General features: G+C 47.3%; 6 protein-coding genes across 6 annotated transcripts; 2 read left to right on the top strand and 4 right to left on the bottom strand.

The window, feature by feature from the left end:
* Positions 1-322: 322 nt before the first annotated feature.
* Positions 323-1141, top strand: FOBCDRAFT_150674 (uncharacterized protein; the record flags this gene model as incomplete). Its single annotated transcript, XM_031193951.3, has 1 exon — positions 323-1141. One exon carries the CDS (start codon positions 323-325, stop codon positions 1139-1141), a length of 819 nt encoding a protein of 272 aa, XP_031030572.3.
* Positions 1142-1506: 365 nt separating this feature from the next.
* FOBCDRAFT_193696 (putative ankyrin repeat protein) lies at positions 1507-7481 on the top strand (the record flags this gene model as incomplete). Its single annotated transcript, XM_059608752.1, has 8 exons — positions 1507-1826; positions 1885-2110; positions 2166-2228; positions 2287-2352; positions 2400-2856; positions 2921-3404; positions 3453-7158; positions 7218-7481. The coding sequence occupies exons 1-8, from the start codon at positions 1549-1551 to the stop codon at positions 7479-7481; spliced, it is 5544 nt and encodes a 1847-aa protein (XP_059466430.1). The 5' UTR covers positions 1507-1548.
* Positions 7482-8548: 1067 nt separating this feature from the next.
* On the bottom strand, positions 8549-8944 carry FOBCDRAFT_282551 (uncharacterized protein; the record flags this gene model as incomplete). Its single annotated transcript, XM_031193948.2, has 1 exon — positions 8549-8944. One exon carries the CDS (start codon positions 8942-8944, stop codon positions 8549-8551), a length of 396 nt encoding a protein of 131 aa, XP_031030569.2.
* Positions 8945-9724: 780 nt separating this feature from the next.
* Positions 9725-10057, bottom strand: FOBCDRAFT_282550 (uncharacterized protein; the record flags this gene model as incomplete). Its single annotated transcript, XM_031193947.2, has 1 exon — positions 9725-10057. One exon carries the CDS (start codon positions 10055-10057, stop codon positions 9725-9727), a length of 333 nt encoding a protein of 110 aa, XP_031030568.2.
* An 864-nt stretch (positions 10058-10921) lies between these two features.
* On the bottom strand, positions 10922-11242 carry FOBCDRAFT_282549 (uncharacterized protein; the record flags this gene model as incomplete). The annotated part of the gene is made up of 1 exon (XM_054707874.1): positions 10922-11242. One exon carries the CDS (start codon positions 11240-11242, stop codon positions 10922-10924), a length of 321 nt encoding a protein of 106 aa, XP_054563849.1.
* Positions 11243-11933: 691 nt separating this feature from the next.
* On the bottom strand, positions 11934-13508 carry FOBCDRAFT_193692 (general substrate transporter; the record flags this gene model as incomplete). The annotated part of the gene is made up of 2 exons (XM_059608751.1): positions 11934-12896; positions 13020-13508. The coding sequence occupies 2 exons, from the start codon at positions 13506-13508 to the stop codon at positions 11934-11936; spliced, it is 1452 nt and encodes a 483-aa protein (XP_059466429.1).
* Positions 13509-13693: the final 185 nt, after the last annotated feature.

Below are 13693 nucleotides of genomic sequence, written 5' to 3'. Positions count from 1 at the left end.
AAACGAGGCTCTGAGGCTCTGAGCCAGCCTGCTTATCTCGGTTAAAGTGCCCAGGGGGATTGGTCCACATGAGCTATTAATTGATAGATACCCCGCGCGAGCTGAAAACTAAAACACACCGTGCGACAATACCCATGACCGATAGAGCACCGAGTGGGTGGTCAGATAAGAAAGCTCATTTCGTTCCAGCGGAAGGGTGGCCTTCGAATCAAGACTACAACATTCGTCAGGCTTGTAACTCCTCGGTCCAGGCAAAATGTCCGAATCCTATCAGAACAACCTCTTCGAGGATCAGAATGGCACTGAAGGTCTCAGTCTTGACATGTACGAGGCTGGGGAAGGCGACTTTCATGTCTTCAATGTTGCCCCAGACCATTACCATCGACAAGAAGCTCTTCAACGCACCGGCGCCGTGGAGATCAATTGCAGCATCGAAAAGGTCGTGCATGGAGCCCTTGCTCCTGATAGCGACTACTATGCAACTCTCATGGTTATGCAATGGTTCTTCCAACCTAAGAATGGGCGGCGAATTTCTGAGGCAACTATTGAACTCCTCTTCGAGGCTGAATCAAGTGACACGGAGATCGAAGTCAAGGAGGTTTCCTTTCCCGATACATACAGTCTAATGCCAACAACACAGGATGAGTCGGTCACCAAGGGCGCTGAGACAACTGTCGGCGTGGAGCAAGTCGGCCAACTGAGCTTGACTGGAAAGTGGGAAAAGACGATCACAAAAACAACATCAGACGCCATTACACTGAGCGGTGGAAAGCGTATGGTTAAAAGCATGCCTCCCAACCGTATTGCAAGATGGGTGCTCTCCGAGAACGAATCGCAACCAGCTGGAATTCCCACATCGCTCAAGGTGGCGGTACTTATCATAAGAGATGATGAGGAACGGTTCAGATGCAAGCTGGCTCTTGAGTGCAAGACGGATTTGAAAACACGATTTCAAGGTCTCTTTAAAAAGATCCCGAAAGACCACCCTATAATATTCCAACCAAACCCCGAGGATAAAGGCACACGTCCGAACAAGAATGTCACTTACGGCGATGAGGACTTGGGAACTGTCAACCTCGATGACCTATCTGATGTTACATTCCGCAGGGTCATATCAGACGGGCAAAAGGTCTGGAGATGATTAGAATAGTATGCTGCTATCGTTCAAAGACACACATAATCTAGAAACATATTCCCCATTTCGCATGTCCTATAAGCAAAAACAGCGAAATACATCTCAATCCAGTTACCCTGAAAGAGTTAAAGATGAAAGATAGACAGTAGGCAGCCTATTAGTTCACTGTGCGCCCTCGACCTCGCCTGATACTGATCCCTGTAAGCGAGATGTGATGAGACGAATCTCACCGCATAATCACTATTTACCCCCAATCAAAGCATGCCAAGTGTGGGTGCTGAAGAGATTACATATCCACTTTGGATGGCAACTTAGTTTAGGCAACACCAGCCCTACAGAGTATTGTTAGGCCCTTTGCCTTTGAATGATGTCTTCGCAAATCGCTCGATCCATTGCCTAGTCAGTCCTCAACAATGGACACTTCCGAGGACCTGCCGAATGGGCGGCCAGGCTCAAACTCAGAAGCGAGTGATGGCTCAGAGAAATTAGCATCACCAGTTCCGGATGTGAACGCAACGGCACCCAACGCCAATGTCGAGCAAGAAGAAAAAGAAGATGACGCAGTCAGCATCAAAACCACAACAGACGAGCTTCTCGGCGAAGGCACCGAGGCATCACCCAGAGAACATAAACTTGGACTCGACATAAACTTTCCGTGGGGTTGGTCTGGTTCCTCCTATGATGATTATGAGTATGAAAAGGACCTAACAACTACTACTTCTGACTGTATCTGCTAACATTGTAAACAGTGTCATTACTGTGCACGGCATACGCGATGATTATAAAACTGCCTGGATTGACAGTAAGGGAAGCTGGTTTTTGAAAGACACTTTATTCAAGCAAATGTCTGTGAGAGAGATCGATTATTCTTATGAGAATCATGAGGAGTCGATCCTCTATAAGCCTGATGGCATTAGAATTCTCGCAGGAAAGCTTATCGACGAATACGCGGCGGTTCGAACAAAGCTTGAAGAAGTAAGATAGAAATTATCCTAAAGGTCGAGCCATAGGTCTAAGAACCACAACCTAGACTGAAACGGAGCGCCCTATCATCTGGGTTTGCCATGACTTTGGAGGTACCATCGTCAAAGAGGTATTTAGAAACCCAATCTATATAGAAAGTCATTTCTCTGATTCCCTGACCTGAATAGGCTCTTACAATAGCAGCTCACAACCCTGGAAGATGTGGAAAGATATTTATGCTTACCACGGGATTGGTAAGTGAAGTAGTCTGTATGGAAGATGCCTACTGAGTTTAAATGAGGTTTTTATGGGCTCGCCTCACCGATTCCAATCGCAGGACGATCTCGAGGATCAGTTGCACAAACTCATTCAACTTCCCGGTCCGGAGATCAAAAACAAGACAATGCTGAAAATCAAGCATCTTGCAAGGCAAATCGACAGCGCTAATCTAAGATTTCTCGAAACCAAGCTATTTGACAGAGCCACTACTTTCAATATCTTTATTCAAGACGCCAAAGCCAGTCTTGCAGCGAAGTCCGCTGATGATAAGTCTCTTGGTGCTGATGGAATCGACTACGAGAACGAAGACTTTAGCAAGGCGATAACTCCGTTCTCAAGAAACTCACACTTTGTTGGGCATTCATTTGAAGCGGCTGGAAGATGGCGATGGGATGACTTTGGGCACATGGACTTTGTTCACGAAACCATTAGTTCTTTCTTTAGTCATATTGCCTACGCTTTTGGAGCAACTGGCTTTCGTAAGTTTTGGCCTTCTCATACTACGGACAAAGCTTTTATGATTTAACGCTAACAAAACAATAGCTTTCAAAGTCGGCTATTGTCTAATCCCGTTTCAAAAACGCCTCCTCTCCCTTGCGCCCCCAACTCGGCAATTGAGCATCCCTTTTGATCCAGTTCTACCGCATCCTCCCGCGCTGAAGTGGATACATGAGCAAGAACCCTACATCTCGTTCGAGAAGGCAAAATCAGGATTTAACTACTTGCTTCTTCATGGCGACGGAAATCCACTGGTCAATATTTCCGAGGTGTCCCGTTTCTTTCACGCTGCCCTGGACTTCCACGTTGTCTCACTAGAAACGAAAGCCGCAGAAAAGTCGATCATCTACTTCGAATTTGATCAGAACGACTCGCGATACGCCAGTCTTTTATCCATGTTGACATACCTGGTCAATGTCATTTTAATTCGTTTCTGGCGAGAGTTCGAAGCCTTTCCCTATGAGGAATTTCTCTTTCTCAGCGAGACGTGTTCATGGACAGTCGAAGATCTATACCACATATATTCCCAGTTCAGAAAGGTAGCCCCAGGTACTCGCGACCTCACAGTATTTATCAGTTGCTTTGATCAATGTCCGCCCGAGGAACGAAAATGGTTTATAGACCGTATTCTGAACGAGCAGAGTAAAAGCATCGTCACTTATCACTTGATCATAACGACTTCTACCAGAGAAGGGCTTGATCTCGACGAAACCCCTCGTGGAAAGCACATCAACCTCATGGAATGTCCTTTGTTTAGCGAGCCGAACGGCAAAATAAAGAAGGAGTTCGAGGCTGAGTTGGACAACTTGGTTGCCATACGACCAATTTACGAACAGTCTCGATCCCAAATCCAAGATCTACTTCAGGGATGCCATAACACACCGCACCTTGGACACCTGGTCTTAGCCTGGCTTGGATCTTCGCTTCGAGGTAGCTCAAAGCAAGGCATTGCGGCTACCGTCAAAAGCTTGCTTCCTATATCAGCAAAAGCCATTGTTGATGTGTTTATGTCATCTATCGAGCCAATTATCAAGATAAAAGCGGAGACTGCTTTTGACTGGATCAAGCACGCCGCAGAACCTTTGTCGCCGGAGGCTCTCATTGACGCCCTTGCAGTTCATATGACCGATGACAAGGAGATTGTATTGGAAGACCTCGATAAGGAAGCCGAGATGGCCGAATTGATCAAGGCCTTTGGTGGGATCATTACTGTCGAGAATGGCGATGTGAAGTTCAGCCACCCAACATTCTATCAAGTGATCCGACTTGACCAAGATGCAGAAGAATCAACGGCTAGAATTAACAGCTCAATGGCTGCAGCATGTTTACGGTACTTTCAATTCGAGAATGCCCAAAAGACGCTGACCGAACTTTGTTCAGCAAACTTCGAAGGATCCTCGCTGGAAACGCCGCTGGATATAGTTGTCACTTCTCACCAACGAACCACCTTTGCTGAGTATGCTGTTCGGTTCTGGTCTCATCATTACAAGGCCAGCGAGCAGTTCAGTCCCAAACAGCTTGTTCATGAACTCTTCGACAGCAAGCTATCCCGAGCTGCCTGGGAGGTTCCTTTCTGGCTCCTCTCTAACCCTTTCACAAGGATTAATCGACATTACACATCGACGCTCCCAGTGTTCGCCATGTTGGGCCTAGAAGACTTGTTGGATGAGAAGATGAACTCTGAAATGAGTCACCCCTGGTTCAATGACAACTGTTGGCTTTCAATCACGGAAGCTATTCGATCAGGGGAAAAAAGTATTGCAAAGAAACTATTGGATCAGGTCGATGTAAATGAAGATGAGCTTCAAACCTCCCTATTCTGGGCAGCCGCTCAGGACGACAGAGAAATTCTAGATGCTTTGATTTCCAAGATCCCCGACCTCAAGACTTTCTCTTGGCCCGAAACCCTTATGCATCGACTCACTTCAACTGGTCAGGACACCTTACTGGCTACAGTATTGGCATCCGGCAGTGACATCAACAACACAGGACCTTACTGGGGCTGTCCACCAACCCTTATTGCAGCCTGGCGGAATCGAGTTTCGACGCTCGACCTCATCTTGAGATCAGAGCCAAAACCTGATTTGACTATTGAGGACAATACCGGTGATAACCTTCTGATCGCTGCTGTGAGGCTGGGAAACCCAGAGGTGGTCAAACTTATTGTTGATGCCGGCGCGGATCTCAAAGATGGTAGGAAGGCTCATGATCTGGTACGAGCTGCCGTGAGAAGCGGTTCACATGAAGTCGTCGGTATACTCCTTGAAGCCGGTGCCAAGGTTGAGATGGACGCGGAGGATGAACAATCACCACTTTCGCTTGCTGCGGCTAATGGCCTTCTAGAGTGTGTAAGGGTGCTGCTTGATCACAAAGCAGACCCAAATGCCAATAGCTCTGCTGGCACTGCACTTTACGCGGCCGTGGAAAAGGAACATCTGGATATCGTTCGATTCTTACTCGAGCACGATCCCAAGCCAAGTATGGATATTGCTCCTCTGTACAAAGACTCACTTTTCATCCGTGCTATCTGCACTGAAAATATTGACTTGGTATCGCTTTTGATCAAACATGGCGCAAAGATTGATTACGTCGACCCTCTTGACGCATTCAACAAGTCCCCTCTGTCTAGAGCTGTTCGCGAAGGAAACTTGGACATGGTGAAGCTCCTTGTTGAGAATGGGGCTGATGTCAATTACTCGGAAGGCGGAACAGACCCCCCGATGTTTGCGTCCCTGTACTACAAGCAGAAAGACATAGCGAAGTATCTGCTGCAGATTGATGGCGTTGACTTGACGTGGAAAGGGCCTGAAGGAATGGGTACCCTTCATGGGGCATTTAACAGCCCAAAGCTCCTACCAGATCTGCTAAAGAGAGACCCCCCTATGAATGGCATGAGTGTATGGGGTACAGAGCTACACATGGCGGCGCGTGATGATGAGCTAGAGTCTGTGGAAATACTTCTCAAGAATGAACCGAAGCCCGACCTCGAGGCGACGATGGGAGATGATGCCTCAAATACGTTTGAGGTCGGTTATACTCCTTTACAAGTGGCTTGCCATCACCTTGCTTTCCGATCCGTCAAGGCCCTCTTAGAAGCTGGTGCTAACCCTCACGTCCTTACCAACGACAAAGAAGATCTTGTTGATATCGTGCTGGGACGTGAGGTAAAGTCGGACAACGTTGAGAAAATTCTAAAGTTACTGATTTCAGAACCATACAATCTACCCACCGAACGAGTCAATGACCAGAACCGCACCCGGCTCCATTACATCAACGAAACTACAACCCTTGCTGTATTTCGAATTTTCACCGAGTCGAAGCCAAATCTGGATGCTCGGGACAACAAGGGTTACACCCCTCTGGCCGTGGCTATCAGCAAGTCTAACAAGAGCATCGCCAAAAACCTCATCGAACAAGGTGCTACTGTCAATATCTTCAGTCCAAATTACGGAAGCATCCTACATTTGGCTACCAGCGCTGGATCCGTGGATCTCGTTAAGCTTTTATTGGGATCGGGTGCAGACCCTGATCTGGTTGATCTTGAGTACGGCGAGTCCCTCCTGTACACAGCTCTTGGCATTGAAGACGAAACCAAACTCAAAAAGATGATTCGGTATCTTGTTGACGAAGCAAAGGTTCCAATCGACAAATTGGGGGGCAAATTGGGATATCCTATCATTCGAGCAACGGATAGAGCATCAGACTATGGTCTATATGACACAGGCCGTAAATTGGTGAAATTCCTGATCAGACGCAACATTCGCCTGGATGTTTCCGACAACCAGGGTCGCCGAGCTGTGCACTTCGCTTGCAAATCACCTTTCACTGATATTCTCAAGGCCCTTGTTAGTGCTGGAGCAGATATCCATTCCGCCGACAAGTTTGGCCGTAAGCCAATTCACTTCGCAGCCTCAGATCCGTACGTACGCTGCCTTGTTTACCTGCTTGAGACGCTTGGAAAGACAGATGTCGACGTCAAGGACCACGACCAATGGACCAGTTTGATGTGGGCTGCACGCTCTGGTGATTTCAATTCTGTGGAGACGCTCCTGGAACGAGGCGCCGACATTTGGGCGCGAAGCCGATCTTCTGAGCAGCGAACTGAGTGGTCACCGCTCAAGCTGGCCAACTTTGCTGGCCGTAGTCAGTGGATTACCGATCTGCTCGTGCCCAAAGAGTTATCCAGGACCAAAGGAGACGGCAGTCAAGAAGAATGGGACGAATACTTTCACAAGAGCAAGGTAGGGGATGACAAGCGTGTGATATGCGATAGCTGTCTAGTTGTAAGCCAATCATTCATAGCCCTTTTCTGGACCGGACTAACGATTGGCGATTCCTGTAGTTTATCAGTGGTCTGCGTTGGGACTGTATTGAGTGTAACGATAGCTTTTCGCTGTGTTTCAAATGTGTCCCTCACAAGTCCGACCTCCATAATCCGGAACATAGTTTTAGGGACATTGGGCCTCTTTATGAAACGGAGTCAGTGGCAAGCAGTGTAAGAAGCGACAGCTCCCAGGAACTAGCGCCTGCAAAGGAAGAGGATGAAAACTCGGAAAGTAGTGCTGGGATTGACCTTCAGAACTTGGAGTTGGATTTAGAAGACTAGGCGAGCTTTAGGAGAGGTTGTAAATAAGTTAGTTTAGCTAAATATGGGCACCTTTAATAGAACAACTTAAGTTAAATTATGAAAGTAGATTCAAGGGTGTATGGTAAATAAAGCTACGAGCGATATTGTCATAGGTCCTGATTCCTGCTGCTTAGTCGGATATCATATAGTCGAAAGCGTTTATGTCCCGGTTCATGTACAATTAATCATCAAGACTAACAAGGAGCGCAACCCCATCCCTATCATAACGAATTGACTCGGTTATCTCGCCGTCAGGATGGTCGAAAACTATGATCCCGTAGAGTTCAAAATACTGAAAAAGCCGGACCCGCTCCAAGATCGACATCAGTTCCGGTCTTGTTTCGCGAACAGTTATACAGTCGCTTATAATGATGTGGAGCTGAGATCTCACTTAGACGATGGGTGCGAGACAGCTGCCATAATACTCTCGGTTGGGGGCGAATACGCGACCTCTGCGTGCAAGACGTCTTTGCGCAGAATTCAAGGGCCGAATTGCGTGAAACCAGAAGATTATTATCTGGTCTCTTTCGTAAACTTGGTGGCGGATACGGTTCATTTTCTATATTATATATTCAGGTGTAGCTGACTCGTGGTGTTGTTTCAAATGAGATTGGATAGAAGACTTGTGCCGAGCATGGCCTTTTTATTCGCCTGGATGCATTCTATCCGGATGATGCCGATTACTATCTAGAATGGCGCGTGATGAAGCACTTCAACAGGTGGCCATTCGTTAATCACATCAGGCACTGGTCAAAGCCTGTGCAGTATGCGCTCTTCATATCGCTCCAGTGGCCATTGATTCTAGAAAAAAAGTATTTTTCATCACTGTCAAGGAAGAGATTGTTCAAACAAACACTCAGTTCGGTCACTCATACAATGATATTGAAGAGGCGAGGGAGCCATCTTAGAACAATGCTCATGACTGATTTTGCTGAACCACCTGTATTATGATTCTAAAGAACGATGTCAAAAGAGAAGGTATTATTCACCATGCTATCGACAGTCCGCTTGTAGCATCCGTGTCTTTCTCTTCAAAGCTGACCCTTTCAAAGGAAAATCCTCTGTTTATAAGTGTGGAACAAGCCAAGCGTAGCACTTCTGTGATTTGATGATTGCTTCAAGCCCTCCTCAGTCTCCTCGAAGACTGCCCACTCGAAAAGTTGAGGTTCTGCAAAAAGGCCATCTTGATGAAAAAGCTCAGTTGCCTCCAAGACCATTAGTAACTCTTGATATAACTGTTCGCCATCCGCATGCAAACAATGCGATATCGTAATGAAGAGCCTCCACTCGTCCACCTCACATTCCTCGAGGCGGTCACCGTACTTCTGTCGGATAGGCTTGAATAGATTGTTCCCAGCGGCGATTTGGTTGTGTTGGATAGTATCAGTCTCAAGGAACTTGAAGGCAATCGTGTATTTTCTCGGGTTGGTGATGGAGCTCATTTTATTGTTTGCTTTCTGTGGTCGGCTGCGTTGTAGGTTAATGTTTGTGATGGGAGCTGGTTCGTGGAACAGGACCACGCATGGTCTGTTTATATGCCTGGGTGAGTGCACCCTTGACACTGATGAGACCGACTCCTGCGAAGAATGTCAACAGTGATCAAGTACTACAGCAATCGATCGTTTCTGAATGACTGTATGGAGGTTCAGCTCATCACGCTGTCTACACCCTTCGATTCAGCGTAAAAAGTCCGTCTTAATCGCTCACAAAGAGGGAATTCTGTTCCCAAGCCGATTGAAAGACGAAATAATTGAGATTAAGAGGTGAGAAAGATATAGTTCTGACAATGGCCATCGCTCATGTTCGTATCATTTATTCACTCGCTTAGCCAGAGTTCAATCAACTTTGATAACTTTTCTGCCATGAGACAAGTTCAACAGCCTCGCTTACGTTCCAACCAGCTTAAGATTTGGCTATGCATTCCGTGAACGTTTATGTGGCTAACACGAGATGATATAGATCTGTTGCTTTGCCTCAATACGTAGGACAAAGGCCCAGGAAACCAACGCCTATTTGCCTCTCGGCCCTTTCTGTTGAGGCCCTCATGCAAAGTGAACAAAGAATAAATTCATTAGCAAGGTCTATTTGATCAAGTCGAAATAGCATCCATGACCACGCCTTATCCATCCAAATCGACATGGGACCTTTCGTCTCTCATCACTATTCATCACACCTTGTCTTTGATTTCCGCCATTCTGGCACCGAAAGCTGGAAGTGGACTGCTAGGAAGCGCTTGTGTCTGGTGGCGCAGGAACTGTGAAATAGTCACACTCGCCGTTGTCTTTTATCCTGACACCAAAAACCGCGTGAGCTTCCCACTCGTCGAAAACCTTCATCTTCTCAAGGACTTTCCACAACTTCCCCACAGCCTTGTCTGCGGTGCTGAACTCAATATCCAACATATATGTGAGTAGACCCTTCTCGAGATTGACCTCTTGTCGGCCTCCAGAGCCATATTTACGGACAAGGGGATCATCTTTTGGTTCTCGTCCTGGTTTGATTCCAGCTTTTGGTTGGAACTGTGCAGTCATCTGGCGGTACTTTGGTTGGCCCATGTTGAGAGAGAATGATGATGATAGGGATTGATTGATAAAGTGGTTTGGCTTGGTTAAGGGTTGGTGATGCGTTGAGTATGTGTGTTGCCCTGCTGAGTCTGTTGTGAGTTTCGATGGAAAGCATCTGAGCATGGCGTGTTCATATAGGTAGATGGACTCCAGTGCTCCTTCCATGAGAGCTCATTCACGCCGAAATCAACGCAATGGTTTAGGTACGGACAAGCGATTTACGGCACTTCAGCAACTACATGAACAGTGATTTGGGTGTTTAGCTCGAGAACCTGGCAAAGTCAGTGATTACTCACTGTTCGTGAAGCCTGGAGTCCGGTTTGGGTAGCCAAGTGACCAGGACCGTGTCTTCGGGTGAATCTGCCCTGAATAACTCACAACACGCGTTATCTGTATCACCCCTTCCAGTGCACAATTTATCAACTTATCGCTACAGTCTATTACGCAACAGCAACCATGGGACCTTCCTAACATGGGTGTTATCCTTGGCAAGCATCATTTATCCTCCTCTCTCGGCCTGCCTGGTTAAACCACTTCTCTCAAAGCCTCCTAACTTAAATCTTCTCAAGCGTGTAAGAATGGATAAGGCCAGCGAATGGCAACCACCCATTTACCCGACGAGTAGCGATACATATGCCATTCACTATCACATAAGGGATGAGTCGCAAGTCAAGGGGATTCCGAGATCAAAAGAAGTGGAGCGTTCTTGTATTAATTACCTATAGGCTCCTAACTCACACTTTCACCTTTGGTTGTTTGGGTAACACATCGTCTCCTCCTGTGGTCATTTCCTGTGTCCCAAACCATCCACCCCTCCCGCAGAGCGTGTGGTGCAAAGGTGCAAATTTGTTATGCCTACTGGCCCGGGTAGGGGTTCCCCAAGGGGTACGAACAGTGATTGTCCGCATGCAGAACCATGATTCTTTCCGCCTCCCAAGTCTTGAAAACATCAGTCGCCTTGAGCTTGGGCCAAAGCTCTTCCTTCATCTGCTCATATGTGTCGCAGCTCTTTTTGATAGTAATGGTGAGGTGGTTCTTTCTGCTATCATTATAGGCGACATTTTCCATACCGTAGTGCTCTTGTAGCTCCTGGAGGAGTACCTGCTTTGGATGTTTCTTACCCGCCTTCAACTTGAAGTGGATCTCGATTGACTTAGTCTGAATAGCGGCGGACATTTTGGTAGTTGACATTGTTTGTGGTAAGTGTTTGTGAGGTGAAGTTTATGATCCGAGTGTGTGTTCGATTGTTGTTGAGTTGAGCTGGGAAAGTTCCGGCTAGGGTATATTCATATAGCTGAACGAGCTGACATTGTTCGTGACGAACGACGGAAGGAATCACCAGTAATTCAGTCATCAAGGAGACACCGTGACACGTTAGATGCAAGAGTCACCAATGGTACTGCTCATATCACCGTAATTCACAGACATCTGACGGAAGTCTCCTCCGTTCACAGCTTCTCGTAACACTGATTCATTGATCCGGAACCGCATGAACGGGGATCAAGGACCACTACTTGTTTCTCTGAATGATCAAGACCCAAGTCCCATTGCTACAAGGGTGTGTGGTCTGTCCCTTGAGGAATCGACTACAATTACGCTTCTGTTATGCCCCGACTCTAGTATCTCTCTTTATATTGCACTGTTTCACAAACAGTTCCTCCGAGTCTTATCTTGTCTCACTAAAAGGCTCACTCTCCTGGTCAGTCATTATTCTGAACTTAGAAACATCAATAATATGGGATAAGCAAACACGAAGTACATTTAAGTAGCCAGTCAACGCAGGGTCTTGTGCAAGTGCATTGTATTACGAGTTGCTCCCATCACTACACCCCCCTATTCAGCCTAGGTTACCATTTCCTGCAGTTTATCACGCAACATCAACCGTAGAATGTGCCACCTTCTCAACATGGGTACTGTCCTCATCATTCACATCCATCGTCTTAACCTTCTCTTCCGGTCCATCCAATTTCACGTCCTCTCCAAACGCTTCCTGAATCCTTTCAAGCGTGTAACCCTTTGTCTCGGGGTAAAGCCACCAGAAGACAACAATCTCGACCAGCAGCCAACCAACATAAACAAGATAGTACTTCCAACCCAGAGAATCCATACCGACAGGGTTGACGAATTGATTGAAGAACGAAGCTGCTTTCGTGGAGAAGACCAGAATACTCAGTCCCATGGCTCGAAGTCGAAAGGGCAGAATCTCAGTGGGATACAAGAACAAAAGCGGGTTGAGGCAGATGTTGAAAGACGTGTAGTAGATAAAGATGAAAGCAAGAGCGGATTTGCTCACTGCTTTTGAGCCGGTCTCGTTGTATATCGCGATGCTTGCAGTTAGTGCTGAGAATGTAAGAAACATTGCGATGCCACCTCCAACGAACATGGAACGACGGCCCACTTTGGTGGATAGGACAGCGGCGAAGAGAGCGGTGGCATAATTGACAGTGCTGATGGTTCCGTTGAGCATAGTCTGTTCGCGTTGGGTTGCAATGCCGATACTTGACAAGATCTTGGTGAGGTAGTATGATACAAGGCCGTTGCCAGACCATTGACCAAAGACTGCGAGTGTGATGAGGATAGCGAGTCGCTTTCGGTTGGCGGGTGTAGCAAGAAAAAGCCCGAGGCCCTGTCCTTCGATCTCACGCTCAGCCTTTAGAGTTTCGTTCATCTCCCAGAACTCAGCTTGTACAAGAGGACTATCCCAGTCACCATCGCCATGGTTCTTCACTAACACCTTGTATGCCTCGTCGCCTCGATCTTTGTATGCCAGCCACCGCGGAGACTCATCCAGGAAAAATACGAAGCATACTTGGATACAGGCCGGGCCAGCCTGAAGAAGAGTTGGAAGACGCCATGCCCACGCGCTAGGAATACGATAACTCCCAAAGGCCACCCATCCGGCCAGAAGAGCACCAAGATAGAAGCTCGTATTGTAAAGCGAACCGAAGAGGACTCGATGTCGAGGATGAGCGAGCTCAGAGATGAGGACTGGGGCAGCAGCGAGAGCGAGTGTAATACCGAAGCCAACGATGATACGTCCTCCTATGAACGTCTCGATATTCGTGCTGGCGCATTGAACAATAACTCCAATTATCATTATAAAGCTTCCAATGATTATAGAAAGTCGACGACCGAAACGATCCGAGATGTATGCTGAAAACGGAGTCGAGATAATGGCTCCGAGTGGATATGAAGCGCTGGTGATACCGAGAAGAGCGCCCTTAGGGGAACCGAACTGGTCCTTCCATGCGGTTACACCTTGAAGAGATGTAAGAACACTTCCATCGTAACCGTTGGTTGCGCAGACGACGAGACAGGCTGGAGCGAGGATTGCGTAGAGATGGATGAGTGATGGGGTAAGGGCGAAGACAGGACTCTTGTCTTGAGCAAGGATCTCGGCCACAGTATGGGCCGGGCGGGTAGAGGGAGTATTAGTAGTCATGATGACTCGAGAGGCAGTCTTGTAGAAGAAGAGACTCTGTCAGTCGATGTCGATCAACTGTCCCAGAAACTCGGCAGCATTGGCGAGATGCAACAGCTTTATACTTCAAATCGCCTCTTCATTGAATCTTGCGTAGACAAGTTCTTGTCGGAGTCGTCGAGTAGGCCACAAATTCCATGGGCTGA

Source organism: Fusarium oxysporum, chromosome XII (genome assembly GCF_013085055.1).
Source record: "Fusarium oxysporum Fo47 chromosome XII, complete sequence".
NCBI lineage: Eukaryota > Fungi > Ascomycota > Sordariomycetes > Hypocreales > Nectriaceae > Fusarium > Fusarium oxysporum.
This window is presented reverse-complemented; position numbering and strand designations above follow the sequence as displayed.